The sequence below is a fragment of the Spinacia oleracea genome, chromosome 6 (genome assembly GCF_020520425.1).
Source record: "Spinacia oleracea cultivar Varoflay chromosome 6, BTI_SOV_V1, whole genome shotgun sequence".
Classification (NCBI taxonomy): Eukaryota; Viridiplantae; Streptophyta; class Magnoliopsida; order Caryophyllales; family Amaranthaceae; genus Spinacia; species Spinacia oleracea.
The window spans coordinates 120,387,850-120,408,937 of record NC_079492.1 but is presented as its reverse complement, the minus strand read 5'-3'; the positions used below and the strand labels follow the sequence as shown (position 1 = coordinate 120,408,937).

General features: G+C 35.1%; 3 protein-coding genes across 4 annotated transcripts; 1 reads left to right on the top strand and 2 right to left on the bottom strand.

The window, feature by feature from the left end:
- Nucleotides 1–2,248: 2,248 nt before the first annotated feature.
- Nucleotides 2,249–6,578, top strand: LOC110797646 (sugar transporter ERD6-like 7). Of its 2 annotated transcripts, XM_056830725.1 has the most exons (19): nucleotides 2,415–2,479; nucleotides 2,697–2,759; nucleotides 3,009–3,085; nucleotides 3,693–3,782; nucleotides 3,876–3,935; nucleotides 4,028–4,093; nucleotides 4,210–4,275; nucleotides 4,427–4,502; nucleotides 4,579–4,643; nucleotides 4,720–4,812; nucleotides 4,899–4,979; nucleotides 5,078–5,162; nucleotides 5,269–5,312; nucleotides 5,395–5,457; nucleotides 5,537–5,596; nucleotides 5,684–5,737; nucleotides 5,844–5,903; nucleotides 5,985–6,099; nucleotides 6,252–6,578. In XM_056830725.1, exons 4-19 carry the CDS (start codon nucleotides 3,729–3,731, stop codon nucleotides 6,365–6,367), a joined length of 1,158 nt encoding a protein of 385 aa, XP_056686703.1. In that variant the 5' UTR covers nucleotides 2,415–2,479; nucleotides 2,697–2,759; nucleotides 3,009–3,085; nucleotides 3,693–3,728; the 3' UTR covers nucleotides 6,368–6,578. The 2 variants fall into 2 exon arrangements, with proteins under 2 accessions (XP_021858444.1, XP_056686703.1); XM_022002752.2 differs by lacking the exon at nucleotides 3,009–3,085 and having other exon boundaries at nucleotides 2,249–2,479.
- A 106-nt stretch (nucleotides 6,579–6,684) lies between these two features.
- LOC110797645 (probable indole-3-acetic acid-amido synthetase GH3.6) lies at nucleotides 6,685–9,810 on the bottom strand. The gene is made up of 3 exons (XM_022002751.2): nucleotides 9,414–9,810; nucleotides 8,237–8,344; nucleotides 6,685–8,067 (listed from the first exon to the last, which is right to left on the bottom strand). Exons 1-3 carry the CDS (start codon nucleotides 9,701–9,703, stop codon nucleotides 6,723–6,725), a joined length of 1,743 nt encoding a protein of 580 aa, XP_021858443.1. The 5' UTR covers nucleotides 9,704–9,810; the 3' UTR covers nucleotides 6,685–6,722.
- A 4,251-nt stretch (nucleotides 9,811–14,061) lies between these two features.
- Nucleotides 14,062–20,878, bottom strand: LOC110797643 (uncharacterized). The gene is made up of 4 exons (XM_022002750.2): nucleotides 19,836–20,878; nucleotides 15,030–15,237; nucleotides 14,601–14,730; nucleotides 14,062–14,507 (listed from the first exon to the last, which is right to left on the bottom strand). The coding sequence occupies exons 1-4, from the start codon at nucleotides 20,759–20,761 to the stop codon at nucleotides 14,221–14,223; spliced, it is 1,551 nt and encodes a 516-aa protein (XP_021858442.2). The 5' UTR covers nucleotides 20,762–20,878; the 3' UTR covers nucleotides 14,062–14,220.
- Between the last annotated feature and the right edge of the window lie 210 nt (nucleotides 20,879–21,088).

The window sequence follows — 21,088 nt, the reverse complement described above, 5'->3', positions numbered from 1 at the left end:
ATGGGTATCCTTAGTCCTAACTCCCTAAGGGAGCCAAGATTCGTTATGCGGTTCTGTCCGTTCACATTAATATGTTGATTTTCAGGTCGTCCCAACTTGATGGGGAAATAAACGCGGGGTAGGATCGTTTCACCCTTCGGCTATTTTAATTACCTACAAGCATGAGTATTTCCTTCACTATCCCCAGTGGAGTCGCCACTGTGAGGGGGTCGAAAAAGCACGAGGCTAATGCGTGACCTCGTCCCTCGTGGGCGTGACGTTTCTTTTTGTCAAATCAAGTGTAATTGGATTTCCTGTGAGTTTACACCCAATTGACTAGTAATATAGGAGTCGCCATTCAGTTTTTAACGACAATGAGAAAAACTGACAAAACCCGGTTATCGTGACATAAAGGGAGTGCAATCATGTTTGACCACGACGGCCGTAGGGTCCCTTGTGATCCCTGGTGTGGGGATCTCTCAACATACACCCTCAAGGTAGAGATTGAGGGTTCGGGGGACTGTAACTACCGAGAGGAGTACTCGCTCTTCCATAACTCCAGAGGCAGGATATCCTTACTAGCTCAGCATAAATAATTGAAGGGACATGCGTTAACTTATTAAACTAATCTGAGTTGATTTTAACAATATGCAACATATAATACTAGATCGATCGCGATTATCTGATTTAGATTGTTTTAAGGGACCTAGCATGATAATCCAATTTCCCAACATATTATCTTTATTAGGCGTGATAGAACAATCAGATTTGATTAGTTTAACAGTTCATAAAAGGGCGAGGAAAGCAATTAAATCATGCGAAGGGGCACATTACGACGCACCCTTGAGAGGTGTGTCACGGTTCTCAGAAAACTAACCACTTTGACTTTGCTATTTCTCCTTTTATTTAACGAATCTCAAGTTACGGGACAGGATACGTTCTGTTCGATTTTTGGATCGATTGCGACAGAACGCGTGGATCAATTTCGCAGTGTGAGGCTTAGGCTTAGGGGTTGGAGTCAATACTCAGAATATGAATTGTGTGTGTTCTTTTTCACGTCGAACTTGGGGCTATATTTATAGAAAAGAGTTCGTGGAATGATAGAATTGTAGAACTCTAATCCACGAAGAATTAGGAAAGAACTCGTCCCGGGTATTTTCAGCGACCAGGGCTGGGCGTCAAAGATTTCGGCGCCCAGCTCTGGGCGGTGAAAATAGGATCCAGGCAATTTCAGCGCCCAGGGCTGGGCGTTGAAAATGATGTTTGGGCCGAGTTCTTTGTCAGATTCGGACTCTTAGAATCCGGAGTGTATGAGACTTAATCGAGTCTTTTAGTGCGTATTAATTTTATGACGGGATGCGTCTGGGCCCGTTACGAACTCTAGGCTCGTTAGGATTTTAATTTAATACGTAACTCTTATTTTCGAATCGTATTAGGAATAGGATTCTCTCGCAACTTCTATCTCATTTAGGATTTATGTTGGAGTGCAACACCTAATTCTGACAGGTTTCTATCTTTTATGACTTGCCACTTTTAACAACTACCCATTACGGTAGTTACTATTTTTAGCAGGTTTCCATAAATAGCAGGTTTCTATAAATAGCAGGTTTCGGGTGAAATGAAAAGGGTGATTGAGATTCGTTATTTTATAGGAGATGCGTTGCCGAGTGGAGATTTATGTTCTCATCATCGAACCTTCCCTTTCGGAAATGGGGACAAAAGTAGATTAAGGTCCCATTTTTCTCGCAAAAATGACCATATAATTTCTAACAAAATTTCCTAAATTTTATTCACAGTATTCTTGATTGGATCTAAATTAGAAAATCGACTTTTGAGTATAGTTTGGGCTAGTTTGGTAAACTTAATTTATTGGGTTTAAGTTTAGAGCTAACAAACATAGTCGAATGCGAGTGATGGATAGTTCAGTTGGTTAGAGCTTCCATCCCGGTTCCAGATGATCTTGGGATCGATTCTCATCCCCACCCTTGTGGCTCATTTGCAACAAAAAAAATTAAAAATAGAGTCGAATGTCCTTGACGTATTAGGAAGAAATTTTACATAGATGATGTATGTGGGGTAAATGTGTCCATATGAATAAAATGCGGGAAAAACACTTTGTCACTTTAATTATTATGGGATTATGATCAATTGATCAGATCGGATTAGTTTTTGACAAATCTGAACAGTACAAATATCTTAAACTAAATATCTTAGTACTTAAAAGTTAAAAGACAGCACGGCTCTAATAATAAATTTTGTACGTATGTGCAAGTGTGTCATAACAAGTCACTGTAAGAGTCAAACACACAGAAATCTGTCAGAAAAATAAATGGGTTATGGAGAGGAAGATGTGGAGATTATCCACCAAGAGATCGAGCAGCCATTAATTGAGGCTAAGGGAACCACCTCTCATGGCGGAAATAAGGGCAGAGGTCATCCATGGATGGTTTACCTTAGCACCTTTGTTGTTGTCTGTGGTTCCTATGAATTTGGAGCTTGTGTATGTGCCTTTTTTTAACTGAATACATCTTCTATTTGTGTAGTTTTATATTAGACGACCATCATCGGAGATAACATCTTGGTTTATGCAGTCGGCGCCGGCTTTATTGGGATTAAGGCTTTGACAATGTTGTTGTTGTTGTTGTTGTTGTTGTTGTTGTTGTTGATGTTGTTTAAATTTATACTGACAGTGACAGATATAATGAGTTGGTTTTCAGGCAGGCTATTCATCTCCTACTCAGTCTGCAATTACTGCAGAACTTGGTCTCTCTACTGCTCAGGTTTGCTGATCACTTTCTGCTTCTTCTATGTTATATTTAGAACTTCAATTTTGGGAATTTTCATCTATTTTGTGAGTATTAGTCATTACACGTTAGAGTTGAATTGTGGGTTTTTACATGATTGACAAGAATCTACAGCCGTAGTTGTGGATTGGGGTAGGTAAGGTCATGCTAGTTCTGACTTCTGAGTCATGTTTGATCAATTAGCTCGTTAGTTATGTCATGTTTTCTGGGTAAACATTGGTTCAGGTCATGCTGAATGGAGTGATCTTTGATCAATCAGCTCATTAGTTATAATCGAATTTTCTGGGGCAAACTTGGGTCAGGTCAGTTTTTGACACCTCAATTAAAATGATAGTGGTTGTAGTACCTTCTTGCTCGGTTGTGGAATTCAAAGAGTTGAGTTGAAAAAGAGGATTCTGACAATTGTTTCTGAGTTGAGCGAGAACAAAAACTGTAAATTTATTTGATTTGAGACATTATGGTCTTATTCGTTCACGTTCCACAAACCCATTTCTTGTAAACAAGTTCCAAACAGTTCAAACAAGGGCTCCCAAGTTCATTTTGCAACTAAATAAGTGCTAATAAGTTATATTTAATTTGAATCAACAACTCACCATAATAATACTGAAACCGTGCACAGGAGTAAGACGCCACACAGCCAAAGGTGAATGATATTTTGCATCTTAGTGTACACCATAATCACATTTCAACCATGTAAATGAGTAAAACGTGACTCCAAAAGCCAGTGAATCAATAATAATTTGGATTATAACTGGTCACCATAATTGGTCTGCAACTGTGCACATCAGTAAGAAACCACACCAAAGGCCAACTATGTGTGTAGTGGACACCTAGCTGTTCTTGAAACATTCTATTTACATGTTTTCATTCAATCTCCATTTCCAATTTTCTCTCTTCATTTTCTTGCAGTTTTCACTTTTCGGTTCTATACTTACTTTTGGTGCAATGATTGGAGCTATCACTAGTGGACCTATTGCAGATTTTATTGGGAGGAAATGGGTATGGAATCAAAGTGAAGTTTGACATTATGAACTAATAACTTTCACCTAGCTTAGTCTTTTGAATTCTTCTGAATGGTTAAATGTTTTGCAGGCAATGAGAGTGTATTCTGCTTTCTGTGTGGGCGGGTGGTTTTCCATATATTTTGCCAAGGTTCAGCTTCAAAATTATTAACCTCTTTAATCCTTACTAAACTTCTGTTTCAGAGAAATAAATTATCTATGAATTTCTCGTTAATTAACCAGGGTTCTTTAGCATTGGATATAGGAAGACTAGCAGGAGGATATGGAATGGGTGCCTTCTCCTATGTGGTATGTATGCTTTGGAGTTATATGCCATCTTTCTAGAGAAAAAAAATCTGTTCAATGGCCACATTTTTGCAGCTTTACATTGAAATGTTAGCCAACATGATGTGGTAATTCAATAGGTACCTGTTTACATTGCGGAAATAGCACCTGTAAATCTCCGAGGAGCACTTACAACATTAAATCAGGTATTTTTGTACCTTAGGAAGTGAGACACTGAAGTTTTCTTGTTTCTGATCATTTAAGTTTTGTATGTTTTACTTAAATTCTTACAGTCAGTACCTTATCAAATTTTAATACAGTTTTTGCATCGACTTACACTATATTCTCCCCTTGCAGGTCATGATCTGTACTGGCGTCTCAGTGGCTTTTATAATAGGGATTGTATTATCATGGAGGACTTTAGCATTAACTGGTAAAGAGTTAAGGAAAAACTCTACTGTATATATCTTGGACACTGCAGAAAGAGACTTACTAGGTGTATAATGCAGGACTTATCCCGTGTGCTGTTCTACTTTTGGGTTTATTTTTCATTCCAGAATCTCCAAGATGGCTGGTAAGCATACAGAATCATTTCAAAATTAGGTAAACAATTCAATTGAAACAATCATATCAAATCGAAGTAAATACAGGCGAAAATAGGATCTCAAAAGGAGTTTGAAGCTGCACTTCAGAAACTTCGTGGCAAGGACGCAGATATAACTCATGAGGCTGCTGAGATTCAAGTACTAGTTGTTCTTTCAATTTGACTATAATTAATACTAATGAAGTGGCCTACTCATATTTGCACATTATGACTTTGAATTGACAGGATTACATAGAAGAACTCGAAAAGCTGCCCAAAGCTAATATGTTTGACTTGTTTCAAAAGAGGTATCTACGTTCTGTCACGGTAAGACTGCTATCCTTGTTATAGTTTACCAGCTGATTGTGTTAAATTTGTGAATCCTTAAGTTTTCAAACAAAATAATTGAAATTTTCTGATGTCAGATAGGAGTTGGATTGATGGTTTGCCAACAGTTTGGGGGAATTAATGGTATCTGCTTCTATGTCAGCAATATTTTTGAGACGGCTGGTAAATACTCTATTTGTAAAACTCTGCGTAGAAGAAGGAAAATACTCGTATGATTTTACTAAATGCGCAAAACCACTGTCTTCTAAAATTTTATTCATATTTACAGGATTTTCTCCAAGCATTGGTACTATAATATATGCTTTGCTTCAGGTTCGGAACCCATACTTCCTGTTGTTAGAAGGATAAGTTATCGTGTGTCTGTGTTCCAACTTTAAAGAACATATCTCCACAGGTTGTGATTACACTTATTGGAGCAACTTTAATTGACAGAGTAGGAAGAAAGCCAATGCTCTTGGTAAATATACTTCCCATTCTTGTACCAAATAATCTGCTACCCTCTTCGATTAACTAGGATATTAGACTTCTTGTTACAGGTTTCTGCGGCTGGATTAGTTGTAGGTTGTTTATTGACTGCTATTGCGTTCTACCTCAAGGTAAACTATGGGAAAACTCATACAGTATAAAATTTGAGTGTCAAATATTCAGAATGTGTTAAATCACATGTTTTCTCCATGAACCAGGCTCATGAGCTATCAGAGAAGGCAGCGGCAATTCTTGCAGTCACAGGCATACTGGTAGAGTATTTATTGGCTTCGAAAACTTTTGTATAATTTCCAAATAGTGTGGAATTATGGATGAATGGAAGTTAAAGCTGTATATATTGTCTTAATCTGCAATTAGGTATACATATCGGCGTTTTCAGCAGGAATGGGAGCAGTTCCGTGGGTTGTAATGTCAGAGGTGATAGCATACCACATAAGCTACTACTACTCAAATGCTAGTTTCAGTTTCAGTATATCTGATATTTTGTTTTTCTGGCAGATTTTCCCTATAAATGTAAAAGGGGTGGCCGGAAGCCTGGCAACACTGGTTAACTGGTTCGGTGCATGGTCCATTTCTTACACATTCAATTTTCTGATGGAATGGAGTTCCTGGGGTATATCATTATGCCTGATTCTAGTTCATATTACTTGAATATTTAGTTTTAAGGGTCTTGTTGGTTTTCTTCTTATACGCGCCATTCTGTTTCTTTATCAGGTCTTGTTTTTTTGTATTTTTTCTTATACGTGCCATCCTGCTTTTCGTCAGGTACCTTCATTCTGTATGCGGCAATCAATGCAGCAGCGATTGTTTTCATTGTTATGGTTGTACCCGAAACAAAAGGAAGAACTCTAGAACAGATCCAAGCAGATATTAATGCTTAGTCGCATAGTCTACAGAGGAAAGAAACAGTAGAACCACACATCATTTTCCAGTGAATCAGACGCACAAGTAAAATTTATTTCAAGAGAATCAACAAACGCATTATAAATTTTTCGAAAAAAATATTTCATTTATTATCAATTTTATGTTCTTTGTTCAAATTCTTCAATTCATTTGGTGATGCAGACCAGTGCTGGTCAAGGAGTTTCTTTATCAGGTCTTGTGCTAAAAGCAGAACAACACTAAGAACATGTAGACTACATTTAGATACAGACTAACAAAATACATGCAAAAACTGTTAAGTTAATGAGTTATGGAATAAATAAACTCGCATTTACTGTATGGTTATCTTCAAGATCAATTGAAACATATTGTCAAAGCTGAATTAGCATCCATAAAAGAACACATTTCCTGTTTTCTAATGATTTTGGGTGGCTTATACTGACTAGCAGGAGCACCATTTTCAACAGCCTTGTGGAGTAACAAATCAAAGGTGCCAGACTGCACAACTGATAACACTAAAGTCCCGATTTCTCCGTTCCCTCTCTTCAGATTATACATGGCTCCCAATCCATCTTCAATAGTAGACTGGCAGCTTTCAAGAACCAAAATCAACTCGTCTTTCTTCTCTTTACTTAGAAGCATACATCCGTCAGAAAACTCAAGAAAGATCTTTACGCGTTTAGTTGCTGAATCTAAGTCCATAAAAGCGGAAAACTCTACTATCTGCCCATGTAACAGACTTCCCCCTGCAAGCTCCAAGTTCTCAACAGCTCTGAACAAGTCTCTCTCAGTCAAAACTTCATTAGCATTTTTAGGAGCTCTCATGACAAACTCCAGTTCAAGTGATGAGTTATAGAAGCCTACCACTTTTACTATATCACCTAAACGATAGCGATACAATCCTCTGTAAGTAGTCACAACAACCTCATACATCTTCCCCACTTCCACCTCAGAAAAATCAACTGTTTCTTCAGATGGAAAACCATTATCATTATCGTTTAAATCGAATGGAAGAAATTCAAAGTAAGCCGCAGTTGGGAGCATGACAAAACGGGTCGTTTCAGGAGGTTGTATACTATCCATGTTGATACCCACACAACATTCTGAAGCAAAATACTCACCACCTAACAACTGTATATCACCTGCATAGTGCTTCAGTTTCTTGTAATACTGTTGCATACTCCCTGTAGTAATACACCTGACAAATCTAGCATTTGGCCATAGCTTACCAATAATCCCTCCCCAATCCTTTTCTTGACAAATTGATCGAACCCTGTGAGCGATTTCTTCCTGAGGCCCACCGAGAAGTTCATTGACTGAGTCTCGCATTGCAGTATCTGTGATTTCTGAAGTCACACACCCGAATTCAAGATCCGTACAAAGCTGCTCCCACTTGGTTTGTAGAACAGAGAATGCCTTGATCAAAGCTATAGCATACGGCGCTCGTATAGAATCTATAATCTCAAACTTTCTAAGGCCACATAGAAGATGACAGTACATCTGCTGCTGTAAATTCGAACCTTTAACGACTTGTGCAGGAGCGATACATGTAGAAAGGAACTGAGACTGGGTTTCTTTGTTGCCTGATAAAGGTAGTGTTGATGCAGCCATTGCCTTGAACCCACTTTTTGTAACAGTGACATTGCTAGCATATATAAACCACAGGCTCTTATTCACTGATGCCTTCTGAGGGAACAACCTGTATATATATGCTCAAAATTAAATCACAGTACTATAAAATTAAGACTATTTTTATTTAATAAAGAACTATGAGTGTCATATGACTCTGCCATGAAAAAGACATAAACAACCAATTAATAAGAAAGAAAGAAAATGATGTAAGTTGCAATATTAATAGGCCGGTTTACCTGCGTTGGATGGCTGAGCTGCCATAATGAGCCAAGAAGGAGGCGGCCTTAGACGATGCTGAATCATAATATGGTATCATCTTTGACTTTATACCACTCGTCCCTGAGCTGAATTCGCCAAACCATTTGGTCAGGCCGTTAGCCAACTACTAACTCATTTCATAATCATGTTTATGTTAATATTTACACACATGCCCGGTCCTGACATTTTAATGCATCGTAATAGATAGACTTTACGACTGAAAAGATAAGTGAATGTAATAAAATATGCAAATGTAAGAGACAAAGTGTAATAAAAGGTACTCCCTCCGGGTTTTTTGTTACGTTTGGACTTTTGCACGTTTATTAACGTATAATAAAGTTTTTTTTTATTAAAAAAATAAACCCAAGTAAAACTTCAATCCACTAATCATTACAACAACCAATAAGATTGTTTTATTTATCAAAATGAATCAGTAATGGAAAAGCACACAGATTGCTAACTTAACATACTTGGGAAATTGTAAAGAAATTTAGTGAGTTGAAAAAATTGGACCAATTAAAATTAAAAGTTGGCACAAAAAATGACATTATATATAATAAGTTTATAAAAGGAAAGATTATCCCACGTAACAAACATTATGAAATACCCTAAAAGAAATACGTAACAAACAAAAAGAAACGGGGAAGTAACTCATTATAAGATAAAAATGGATAAAATTAAAGAAATTGAATGTAAATGGATAAATATCGTACTACGTAACATAAAAGGGGTGAAATAGTAAATTCTCATGTCCAAGTATAGTATAAAATACAATATAAACAAGGCAATACTCCTCTCATTTCTAAATGATATTCTTGTTATCCGCATTCAAAAATTATTTTCTGTTTTTATTTTAAATCATAAACTTTTCTCATTTTTTCATAAAATATGATAATTTTCTCTTGCACGCCCTCCGTATTTTGTCCCCTACATTTTCATTAATCCTTTACCTTCTCGTAGAAATACACAACAACTATTGTATTATATATTCTTACACACGTGTACAATTTCTTAATACCCATGTTTTTCAACAAATAGGAATATCATTTAAAAACGGAGAGAGTAGAATAAAATGAAGTAAAACAGAAGCGTACACTCTATTATTCTTGAAACAAAATATAAAAAAAGCACGGTATTAAAAGAGATTGGATTAACCTGAGAAAAAAACATATTAGTGGATCAACTGAGAGAAAATGACAACCATCCTCATCGCCGTGATCCGGCATTCCATCGGCCATCCGATCAATATGATCGGCGTAATCATCATAAGTAGACAACGGCACGACTCGACGAAAAGTGTCGGCGTCTATCTGATCTCCGAGGTAGCGCCGGAGGTATCCAACTTTACCATTTGTATTAAGGATGGTGGCTAGCGTTTCTTGTTGACAACGATTGGCATCTATGGTTGTCTCCTCAATCTTGTTTATGAGATCCTCGTCTCTCATTTTTTTTAATTAATGATAATGATCTTTAATTAGGACAAGAGTCAATCAATCAATTAAGAGGGCTAATAAAAGTTAGGAGATCATGAGTTTAAAGTGGTGTTCGTGTTATAGTGGTTGTTGACTCCCAAAAATCAATTTTACATGTCCCTCGTTTTTAGAACTAGATTTAAAGCCCAAGCAATGCACGGATTAAATTCAAATTTTTTTATGAGATTATTTTTCAACTTTAAGCAATAAATAGAATAATTATTATATTGTTTTTTTTTATAATCAATGACAATGAGGATGACAGTGCCGCAGTGCGAGTCTACAATGACTACCATTCATTATGTACCTAAGCCAATGGCTGTATAAAAGTTCAAAGATTATCCCTATAGGGAGTATATATTAAAGATTTGATGTTTTGAGTTCTCACCCAAGAACACAACATGTTTTCATATACAAAATATATGTTAGGAGCAGAACAATTCTAAAATAGATTAACCACTAAAAATTCAAAAAGTTACAACTTTAGGAACTGAAAGGAGGAGGGAAAAAAAGCTAAAAACGTGAGAATTGTTTTAACATGAAGAAGATATACGAACGATATTAATTTTTGCAAATAGGTTGATTATACTCAGATGAGTTTATATGAAAATGTATTAAATATGTGTAATCTTTTAATCACAATACATAACTTATCATATGATCGATTTGATAACATTTGTAATTCTTTTCTTTTTTTTTATACAGGATAAGTATCTTTTTTCTCTTATTATCTTTTACTGAGTTTTATTTATCTTTTTTACTTATAGAAAAAATCATCTCTTATTATCTTTCAACGGTCTTTATTTATCTATTTTTATTTTATATAAATTTGAAATAAAAATATTAGTATTTGACGAATTTATATGAAAATATGTTAAATATGTGTAACCTTTTAATCCCAATACATAACTTATCATATGACCGATTTGATAAAATTTGTAATTTTATTTTATTTTTTAAACGGGATAATATTTCCATTTATGCATCAGAAGAGATGTCCCTTTTAAAGGCCGGGGCCTACCGTTCTTCCCCGGAAAATGAGGGGATGCTGAAAGAGCGTAGGTAAGTGGTAAGCGTAGGAGGCTTCGCCAATGACGGATTTTGCGCCACGGAATGGGTCGGCCAAAGATGCAGCACGGTCAAAAGTTGGCTCGGAATCGGTCTTTCCAAAAACTTCGCTTTAGTTTATAATGGGTAAAACTATCCCCGGGTACTGGAGTAGTCGTCGGCCTTCTTCCCCAGCCCCCCTTCGCCGCGAGTTATAGCAGTCCTAGGGAATTTGTTCGGTGTCTCGGAAAATATCTTTTTCTCTTATTATTTTTTCCTAAGTTTATTTATCTTTTTCACTATCTAGCAAAATTTATCTCTTATTATCTTTCACCGGGTCTTTATTTATCTATTTTTATTTTTTATAAATTTGAAATAATAATATTAGTCTTTTTTATGCTAAGCCCGTGCATCGAAATATTAATAAATTGAATGATTAGTTGGCCAATTACAATAAATGATTAATAAATGGTTAGTTATGAATGTATGATAAGATCAAAATAACAAAATTAATTATTTAGAGAAGAAAATTTAGTCAAACAATTTTTTTATACGTACGTAGTACTTGTGTTTTTTTATACAATTTCTATCTGTAGTGTTTCACTACTATTACGAACTTGTCTCTGACGAATTTTAGCTTTCGCCTACTATCACCGTAATTTCTTTATATCAACTAATATAAAATAAAATAAAAACTAATTTCCTAATTTATCATACTCCGTACAATATTGATGACCAAGTTGGTTTTTGGTGAAAGCTATTGTTAAGAATAACTTGCACGAACATAAGTTCATCTTATTAAAAATGAAAAGCTCAAGATACTCTAATGCGAAGTACTCAAAGAATTGTGATTTATTATGAGAATTTGATCATCGAAATTCAAAACATTAAAATACTTCCGGGTAATTTTTAGCTTTTTACTCCTTAGTCAATACTCAGAATAAGCAATAATTCGGACTAATTGAATGATCAATTGCACATAACCCTAATCAAAACTTGATACGAATAACCATTTTTCCATCTCTATATCCAAGAGTTCATATTTATTTTTTCTACAATATTATATATTTTGCATTACAAAACACGAACATTATATTCAAACAACCACATACTATGTATATACTATGAAATCAATGTGCAAAATTTAAGAAAAAGTATTGATAGAAGTTACAACAAAAAAAACATTATACTAAGCATAGTACAATTACGTCAGATAAAAATCAAAATACAAAAAGATAGATGTCAACAATGCATTTTTTCATGGGGATCTCCATGAAGAAGTCTATACATGAAGATGCCAGAAGGCATTCCAAATCCAGAAAACAAAGTGTGCAAGCTCACCAAGTCCTTGTATGGACTTAAACAGGCAAGCAGACAGTGGTTTGCTAAATTATACAGTGAGTTGCAGAAACAAGGGTTCATACAATCCAAGAATGATTAAAGACTGAAGTGCACATTACTTTAGCCGCTGTTTATGTAGATGATATCTTACTCACGGGGAATCATTTGCCTACAATTACAGCTTTAAAGCAATACTTGGATCATGTGTTTAGCATCAAGGACGACCTGGGTGTCTTGAGTTATTTTTTGGGAATTGAAGTTGGATATCCACCCGATGGGGTGATTTTAACTCAAAAAAATTCACTAAGTCCTTGTTAGCTGATAGTGGTTTTGATGTTTAAAAGTCTACCCTGACTTCTCTCCCTATCAACTCAAAACTTTATGTTGATCTGGGAGTACATATGTTTAGTGGGAAAATTGAATTTTCTCACACACACTAGACATGATCTTTGCTTTGCTGTGCAGTGCAGTTACTGAGTCAATTTATGCACATGCCTAGACTTCCTCATGTTACATCTCTTGTTCATGTTCTTATATATGTCTCTCACACTGAGGGACAAGGCATCTTACTCAAAGCTTTTGCTTCTCTCACTCTACAAGCCTTCTCATACAGTGATTAGGCAGCTTGTCCCAACACCAGAAAGTCCATCACTGGCTATGTTCTTCTTTTTGGTGGTTCACCAGTCTCTTGGAAATCAAAGAAGCAATTAAGGGACAATTTCTAAAAGTTCTTCTAAAGTTGAATACAGGGCCATGGCAGCTGCTGCTTCAGAAGTAACCTGGTTGGTTAGACTCCTGGAGGAATTTGGTGTTACTAATCTTAAACCAGTCACTCTGCACTGTGACAATCAATAATATGCCATTTACATTGGGAAGAATCCAGTTTTCCATGAACGCACTAAATATATAGAGATTGATTGTCATTTCACCAGAGAAAAGGTCATGGAAGGTCTTCTACAACTCACTTATTTTCCTACTCAGTCTTTGATTGGTGATGTCTTTACTAAGGTTTGCCATCCCCTCAGTTTACTGAACTTCTTTCCAAGCTAGGACTTTCACTTGCCACTCTTGGCTTGAGGGAGGGTGTTGGACAACATCATGATTAGCTACACCAAGTGCAACCTTAGCATTCTACAGTTAGTCTAGCACACACGGGATTGGAGCCCTTGTAACTAAATTGCTGACAGTGTAACACCTCAACATAGTTTTTATGGTTGTTAGTGCTCCTGGGTTATGATTGGTTGTTAGGATTATTCCGGCTCTCTGATTGGTTTTGGTTGTGACAACAGAGCTTTTACTTCCTATATAATTTGCTTATCTATTTTCTAGCTGTAATTATTCAGTCTTGTAATAGCTTGAACTCTAAGCAATTCTCTCAATATAACTCTCTCTTAGCAAGCTTCGTTTATACTCCCTCCGTTTCTTTTTGTTTGTTACGTATTCCTTTTAGAGTGTTTCACAATGTTTGTTACATGGGAGAATCTTTCTTTTATAAACTTATTATACTATCATTTTTTGTGCCAACTTTTAATTTTAATTGGTCCAGTTTTTTCAACTCGTTAAATTTCTTTACAATTACCCAAGTATGTTAAGTTAGCAATATTTTGCTTTTCCATTATTGGTTCATTTTGATATATAAAACAATCTTATTGGTTGTTGTAGTGATTAGTGGATTGAGGTTTTATTCTGGTTTATTTTTTTAATAAAAAAGAAAAAGAATCTTTATTATATGTTAATAAACATGCAAAAGTCCAAACGTAACAAACAAAAAGAAACGGAGGGAGTATATGATAAGAACCAACTGTCTGTGTTCTTCATTTCTGCTGCATTGTACTGATTTCAACAAGACACATGCCACGTGACATCATGGATCCATGGCAAAATTTTTTATGTTTTAAAATATGTGTATATATTATTAAATACAATTATAACAATAACAAAAATAATAAGTTAAAAAGGGAAAGTTTGTAAATAATTAAGCTCATTATAGCACAGTAACAACTATAATTATGGTACTGTCCTATAATTAAACATGAATTAACACACACACATACTATATATATACAAAGAATTAAGAAAAGAATTAATGGTGAAAAATAAGGCTATCTCATATCTGTGCTCCAAATCCCCTTTGATGAAGAATTATTAGCAGTTATTCTTACAACTCTTTTCTTATTATTAGGTTGTTGCTGCTTCTTTTTCGTGGCGGCAATTTGTTGAATACTTTGTTCCTTATTAATCTTCAATAAGTCGACCTTCACTATGTGATGATCTGATGTTCCCTTGGACGATAAAACTGCGTATGATCCGGGCACAAATTTGTATTCCAGGGCTGGGGATGCTAGTATGTAATCCAACCTAGTTCCATATTTACATGTACCTTGTACACCTAATCAAGTTTGAATTTAACAAGGTTAGATTTTTACTTGGCCTAATTAACAAACTTAACAAGATTATAATGTAGGTGTAAGGGATTTCATACTTTGGCCTTTGGCAATCATGACTACTGATTCACATTCCCCTGCAAACTCCTTAGCATCTGTGTATTCTTTGTCCTTTAAGTATCTCATCACCTCTGTTTTCGGTGTTGGCTTTCCAATATCTTCATAGTACTGTAAAACAAGGTAAATTAATAAAACCTAACTTACCGAAAAGTTAGAGCATACAAGTTTTAACTTTATCAGTTTCTTTATTGTTTATCAGACCAGACCAGATGACTAGACTAGACCAGACAAAAACTAGAAATATTGGACCAGACTAGACCAGGTGAAGAGCACAGATGTACATCTAAGTTGGGTCTATATTTGGTTGTCACGTTGCTGGTTTAAGTTCCACTATGATGATAGTGGAACTTAAAACGCGCAAAATTACATTTTTAAAAGATTTTACAGATTAGTAAGAATGGAATTACCTTGACAATGTCAGTCCATCTTTCCTGAGAGTAATCAAATTCTTCCAAGGAATTAAGACCTCCAGCTAAAATATGAGGTTCATGATTAGTCTCAATGATTGCATTAATCTGTTTCATTCTCCAATTTTCATCTAAATGATCAAGATGTGTGCAGTAAAAATTCACTTCACCCACTTCAGGTACATCAATTCTTGTCTTCAGCACATTCCTGCAGTATTTTTTAAGTATATATTTAGTTATCATAACATAAATATCAAAAACATTAATTACTTGATTGGATTTGTATATTTAATGCAAAATTGCAGTAGATAAGATGGCATTTCCCTGTACTGTAATGCTTATATGATGGCAGTATTAAAAGTAGAGGACATCAGCAAAATGTATGGTCCTATTGTCAGATGACTCAGATGTAGTTGAAGCAGGTGAACTGCAACCAACAAAAATATTTTACTAACAACCCATATCCAAACTTCCAAATAAAGTCCCATCTTATGTGACTAAGTTAGATTCTTGTGTATCCCCTTTCAATATCAAAATATTGAAAAAATATACATAAATAAGTTCCACCACCGTTGGTAAATTAAATTATAATCAAATTGCTTTCGGTTGTTTACCTAGCCCGTATACTAGTTCCAGGGAAAAGAAAAAAAGAAAATCCATAAACTTTATAAACCTAACATGTACTCCGATATGTCTAACATATACACATGTCCGACTTACATGAGTCCTCGAGTTGGAGGCTTCAACATGGATATGAACACGTTGACATTTCTTTAAACACTAACATTTTCGATTATACTTTATGATTATTATTTTAAAAATATATATCGAACGAGTATGTGAATAGCATAAAAGTGTAAAGGTAGCGATAAAGGGAAGTACTCAGTGAAGAATAAGATGACAGCTATTGAGCTACAGCAAAGATACACACCACCCACCCCATATATTTTTAATCATCTTTGCTATAATTGACTATCTAGGGATGCTGAACTAGTAAAGTCTGTGGGGAGCAAGTTGGTGAGGCGCGGCATATAACTTGACTTGGGAATTAGGATACTCGTATATTAGTCAATTAATCTAATGACATAAATATTACTCCAGTAAAATGGAATATTTGCTTACTTCTTAAGGAATTCATGTATTACTTCAAGAACATTTCTTTGAATCTTGAACAATTCCCATCCAAACCATTAATGCAAAAATATGAGTTATACCCTAATGCTCTACTTGAAAGATTTTCATTAGAAATTTGATTTTAGTTTAACATAAATTTCAACCATATTTGAAGTCTAACACAAGGATCCCAAATTGTTTAATTATTACAAACGGATATCAATTGTTATCCACATACACACGGACTCATTGATCAACCTCTAAATAAAAAAATGAAAAATAAATTAAAAATCCGTTTTCATTTAGTTCACTAATCTTTCTATCTCTTTACCAATGGTGGAAAGATTGATGAAAGCGAAAAAGCAAGTGTACTTATTCGCTCTGTTTTTCTCGTCTTTTTTCTCACCTCATTTGATCATCTTCCCTCCATAATTGCTAATCAAACACACTTAAAAATCCCATGACAAGTATAATTAAGGACGATTTTCAAAATTGATTGCAAATGACTCTCTAAAATATGGAAAAACATGATAAAGGCCAATCCCATTATTGGAAAAAAGGTTAGTTGATTATGAGTTGCTTTACCAATTAGACAAAACAGAACAGAAATGCCCAATGCCGCGTACCTCAACTACCCTACCGTATCTACAGTTGTTTCCCGCTTAATTATTTTCCAACTGATTTCTTTTTATAGATCAAGCTGGTTTTATATTAAGTGGACCACGTTTACAACTTTGCTAATACTCCCTACGTTCTTTAATACCTTGCTCCCTTTTCATTTTAATCCCTTATTTTAAATTTTTATGACTTTTCAAGTATCTGCCATCTTAATTTTCGTTTTTTTAATCACATTGTGTAGACTCAGTTGTTATGTGTAATCGGGTATAGCTTCTAATTTGTGTCTTTCTCTGACTACATGAAATAATTTTAAGTCTTCTCCTCCATAAAGATACTACGTACAACTATATAAGCATAACCATTGAGAGTGATGGATAGCTCAGCTGGTTAGAGGTTTCATCTCGGTTCCAGGTGATGTTGGGATCAATTCTCATCCCCACCCTTCTGGCTCATTCGCACCAAAAAAATACAAGTATAACCATCCCATTATGGGTAGCTCGCTCCTTCATTCTCCTTAATCTTTGTGTTTACATTAACCGATTATGATTATACCGTAATACAAATCAAAGAATCCGTGAGTCTTAGAAAATATAAGTAGTGCGGAACAACCAAAAGCTAAAATGTAAATGATGGATGACCCACAAAAAAAGGACATTACCCTTCCATGTTTCTAAAAAGAAAGTAAAATGGGGAATTCATTCATAATTAGCAATACATTTTTTTATCGCCCATCATTTGGAAAATGTGATGACACCCTTTCTTGGTTGAATTTTCAAAAGAAATTGCGATTTTATGGAGTGGATATTTAAAGCACAAATGATTAGGTAGCTTTTTCCCAAGTTGATGCTACTTTTTAGCTTCTTCTTGTTAGAATTTTGTGCTACTTTTTTTAGACAGCAAAAAGAGTCTAACCATAGCATACTAGCATAGGGCATAATGGATTAATGGCTAGTCATTTTCTTTCTTTTTTATGTGCATTTCTTTGTTTCAAGTTAACAAATTCATGTGAATATGGGTACGGATTTGATATGGGTCGGATACAATATGGAGATTAAAAAAAAACATTAAACAAATACTCTTTCAAATGGTTTAAGGTGTTGTTCAACATATATCATAAAATAGCCTTATAAGGTACGGAGTATGTAAGACTGAAGACGTGAAATTTAAATTTAAACATCTCATTAAGTAAAACGACTTATAATTCGATAAGTATTGAAAAGGTTTGCATTTTTTGTTTGGGATATCATGTGGATGTTGATAGCTTGAGATTTTCTTTTTTATGGGCAACTTTTAATTCCGTGTTTAATGTGCAAAAAACAATGCTATTAATTAATTTTTGTAAGTTTTCAACTACTTGTTGATTTTAATGTATGTCCAAGACGTCCATTTACATGTGTGTTAGATATAAACAAGCTACTCCGGTTAGAAAGACTGTCTATTCTTTCTACGATTAGTAATTATTTTTGTAACAATATAGGTATAGAACCGAAATATGGACAAAATAATACACCAATGAAACGTAAACACATAGTTCTATAAGAGTTTAGTTTGTAAAATATTCTACGCCAACGGAATTAGTGAGTTAATTCGTTAAATAGTACTTCGTACTCCGTAATCCAGAGTAGGAGAAAAGTGTCTATACAAGTTGGCACATGTAAGCAAATGCGTAATGGGCACAAATTGGCCCCTAATTCGTATTCCTAACAAAGATAATGAAGTTTCTATGAAACTTCATGGTCAAGTTTATAATGAAAGTTATTATCCATTCAAAAGATGCCAAAGATTAGGTACTTGTTTTATTTCCAAAAAGAAAGTACTAAAAAGCTTTGTTTCTTTTGCATATATTATGCGAGGACGACAACTCCTTCAAAGGTACATCACCAACAACAAGTTTTGTGCTACAGCTGGTAGAGATATTGACACTTTCTTCAATTATTAGGAGTTTTATTACAAAAGCATTTGCGGTCAGTTTGAGAATAAATTTGTAAAGAAAATCAATTTTCATTCTAGTGATAACGCTAGTTCACTCAAAATATTTATGTATTCATAAATTTTAATTACTATCCATCACCGGTGAACAAGTGATATTGGAAGGAAATGCATATTTACGGGAAAAACAACCAACATTGAGATAAAGTTTGGTAAAAAAACACTTAGTTTATTCATATTCCCACCATTTATTATCCGTTAATAAACGGCCCTAAAGACTTGGTTGTAGGTACTTTACCCACATTCTCTAGAATGATGGGTTATTATATAGGAACGTATGGCCAAAAAAACGTGCAATGATGAACGTATTTAATGTTTTGATTTAGCTATTTAGTTAAGCACTAAAAGTGGGAGGGCGGAGAGGCCAATATCTGATATGTATTTCAAGATACATATCACCGCACTAAACGACAAAATAGGGGTAAGACAAACATTAAAACATGTGTCATTTTTCAAAGAACAGATGCCATTTTTAAAAAACAGATGCCATTTTTCAAAACCGATGCCATTTTTAAAAAAAATGATTTTGTCCTTTAGCGTTTGTCTTTAACCTATTTTGTCATTTAGTGGGTGATATGTATCTTGAAATACATATCACTATATCAGATATTGATTTATACTTCCTCCTAAAAGTGGAACATTATCACTTGTAAAGTTGTACATTCTAATAGTCCATATACCCTTAACAAATACAGGTAAAAGATAAAATCACACATTGATCAGTATCACACGTTCTAATACTCTCCATATACTCCGTATCCTTAATATATAGATAAAAGATAAAATCACATGTTGATGAGTATTACACGTTCTAATGCCCTTAACAAATACGGGGTAAAACTGTAAAAGATAGAAATCACACGCTGATCAGTACGGAGTATTACTTGAAGGATTGATTTTAATTTCCATTATTTTTACCATAAACTAAGGCAAGGATTAAAGTTACCCTACAATTACATATGAAAGCAGAGGTAAAAACAGAGGATGACAAAAACAAACAATGAACACAAAAACAAAAGAAGTGCAAATAAAACAACGAAATAGAATTTGAGCCCAAATTAGAAACAAAAAAAAAAAAGGACAAACCTGAAATCAGTATCATCAAAGATCTTCTGAACTTTCCAGTTCTTAATAGGCCATTTAGAAAGCACAGCATTTCCATATTCAGGCGCCCAACTCTCAGCAAACACATAATTCATCCCCAAAGCAGCTGCCAAATCCGACAATGGCTTCATTTCTCTCTCCTCCTCCGCTTTAACATCTTGTAAGGCTAGTATATCCGCATCAAGGTCTCTCAACACATCAACAATCGCTCGATTACTCCTCAGAAACCTCGCTCCTCTGTCACTGATACTATCATTACTTAACCAATCAATTTTCTCCGATGATAACCGCCTTGTGGAAGTTTTCCCCTCGTCGAGAAACCCGATTCTTCGGCTTCTTCCGAGCGATATTTCATTATCCGGTAGGTTGATCGATACCCTTAATCTCGACTTTGCGAATTTCTGCTGCTTTGTTAAAGAATCGGTAGGATTGTTGTTGTTAATGTTAGTTTTTGAACTTATTGGGTGTAGAGGCGATTGCTTGAGGATGCCTTTGGGCCGATCGTTTAACGATTTCGCCTTGAAGTTGTTGTTGTTGTTGTTGTTGTGATTAGGAGGTTTTTGAAATGTGGAAAATTCGTCGGAATTTGGTACGACTGCCGGTGCCATTGAAAAGAGGGCAGCATTGAATGTAGCAATTCGGATGGGTTTTTGGGTGGCGGGCATTTGAGTGTTCGGGTACACAGCCGCGTGGTTTGGGTTCAGTGGTTTTAACTTAATTTGATCATTATTGTTACCAATATGATGATTATGATGTTGATATTGGTTGAGTTCGGGGTCGACTTGGAAGGGATTAAAGGCGGGTTTTCCGAATTTTTTGATGACGATTTTGGGGTTGGAGTGACGGCGGGAGGACCACCGGAGACGGTTGTAGAGAAGGCGGAGGTTTTTGTTGAGGAGTTTTAGCATTTTTGGGAGTGGTGGGGTTTTAGAAATGTGGGAAGTATGATTGTGGACAGAGAGAGAGAGAGGGGGAGAAAGTGTGTGGTTTGGAAGTTGAGAATCGGAACAAATGAAATTATTTTTAAGTGTTGTGACTTGTGAGTAAAAAGTTTAACAGAGTAAAAATAAACTGAATTTTATTTTCTCAAGAACAATAAAATAAAAGAGATAAGTCTTTGATCTGGTTTGACTTTCTGACTATTGACCACTTCTTTCTTGGCTTCAACTTCAACCTTCATGCATACATTGATCTGTATTAACATTGGAATTAAACTTATTGAATTAAACTCATTC

Coding starts and splice junctions, on each gene's coding strand:
- LOC110797646 (XM_022002752.2), top strand. CDS start 2,309: ATGGGTTATGGAGAGGAAGATGTGGAGATTATCCACCAAGAGATCGAG. Junction 2,760..3,692: donor TTGGTCTCTCTACTGCTCAG/GTTTGCTGATCA, acceptor ATTTTCTTGCAG/TTTTCACTTTTCGGTTCTAT. Junction 4,503..4,578: donor GAGGACTTTAGCATTAACTG/GTAAAGAGTTAA, acceptor TGTATAATGCAG/GACTTATCCCGTGTGCTGTT.
- LOC110797645 (XM_022002751.2), bottom strand. CDS start 9,703: ATGAGAGACGAGGATCTCATAAACAAGATTGAGGAGACAACCATAGAT. Junction 8,345..9,413: donor CTAATATGTTTTTTTCTCAG/GTTAATCCAATC, acceptor TGGCGAATTCAG/CTCAGGGACGAGTGGTATAA. Junction 8,068..8,236: donor AGCTCAGCCATCCAACGCAG/GTAAACCGGCCT, acceptor ATATATATACAG/GTTGTTCCCTCAGAAGGCAT.
- LOC110797643 (XM_022002750.2), bottom strand. CDS start 20,761: ATGCTAAAACTCCTCAACAAAAACCTCCGCCTTCTCTACAACCGTCTC. Junction 15,238..19,835: donor TTTGATGATACTGATTTCAG/GTTTGTCCTTTT, acceptor AAAATACTGCAG/GAATGTGCTGAAGACAAGAA. Junction 14,508..14,600: donor CATGATTGCCAAAGGCCAAA/GTATGAAATCCC, acceptor AAACTTGATTAG/GTGTACAAGGTACATGTAAA.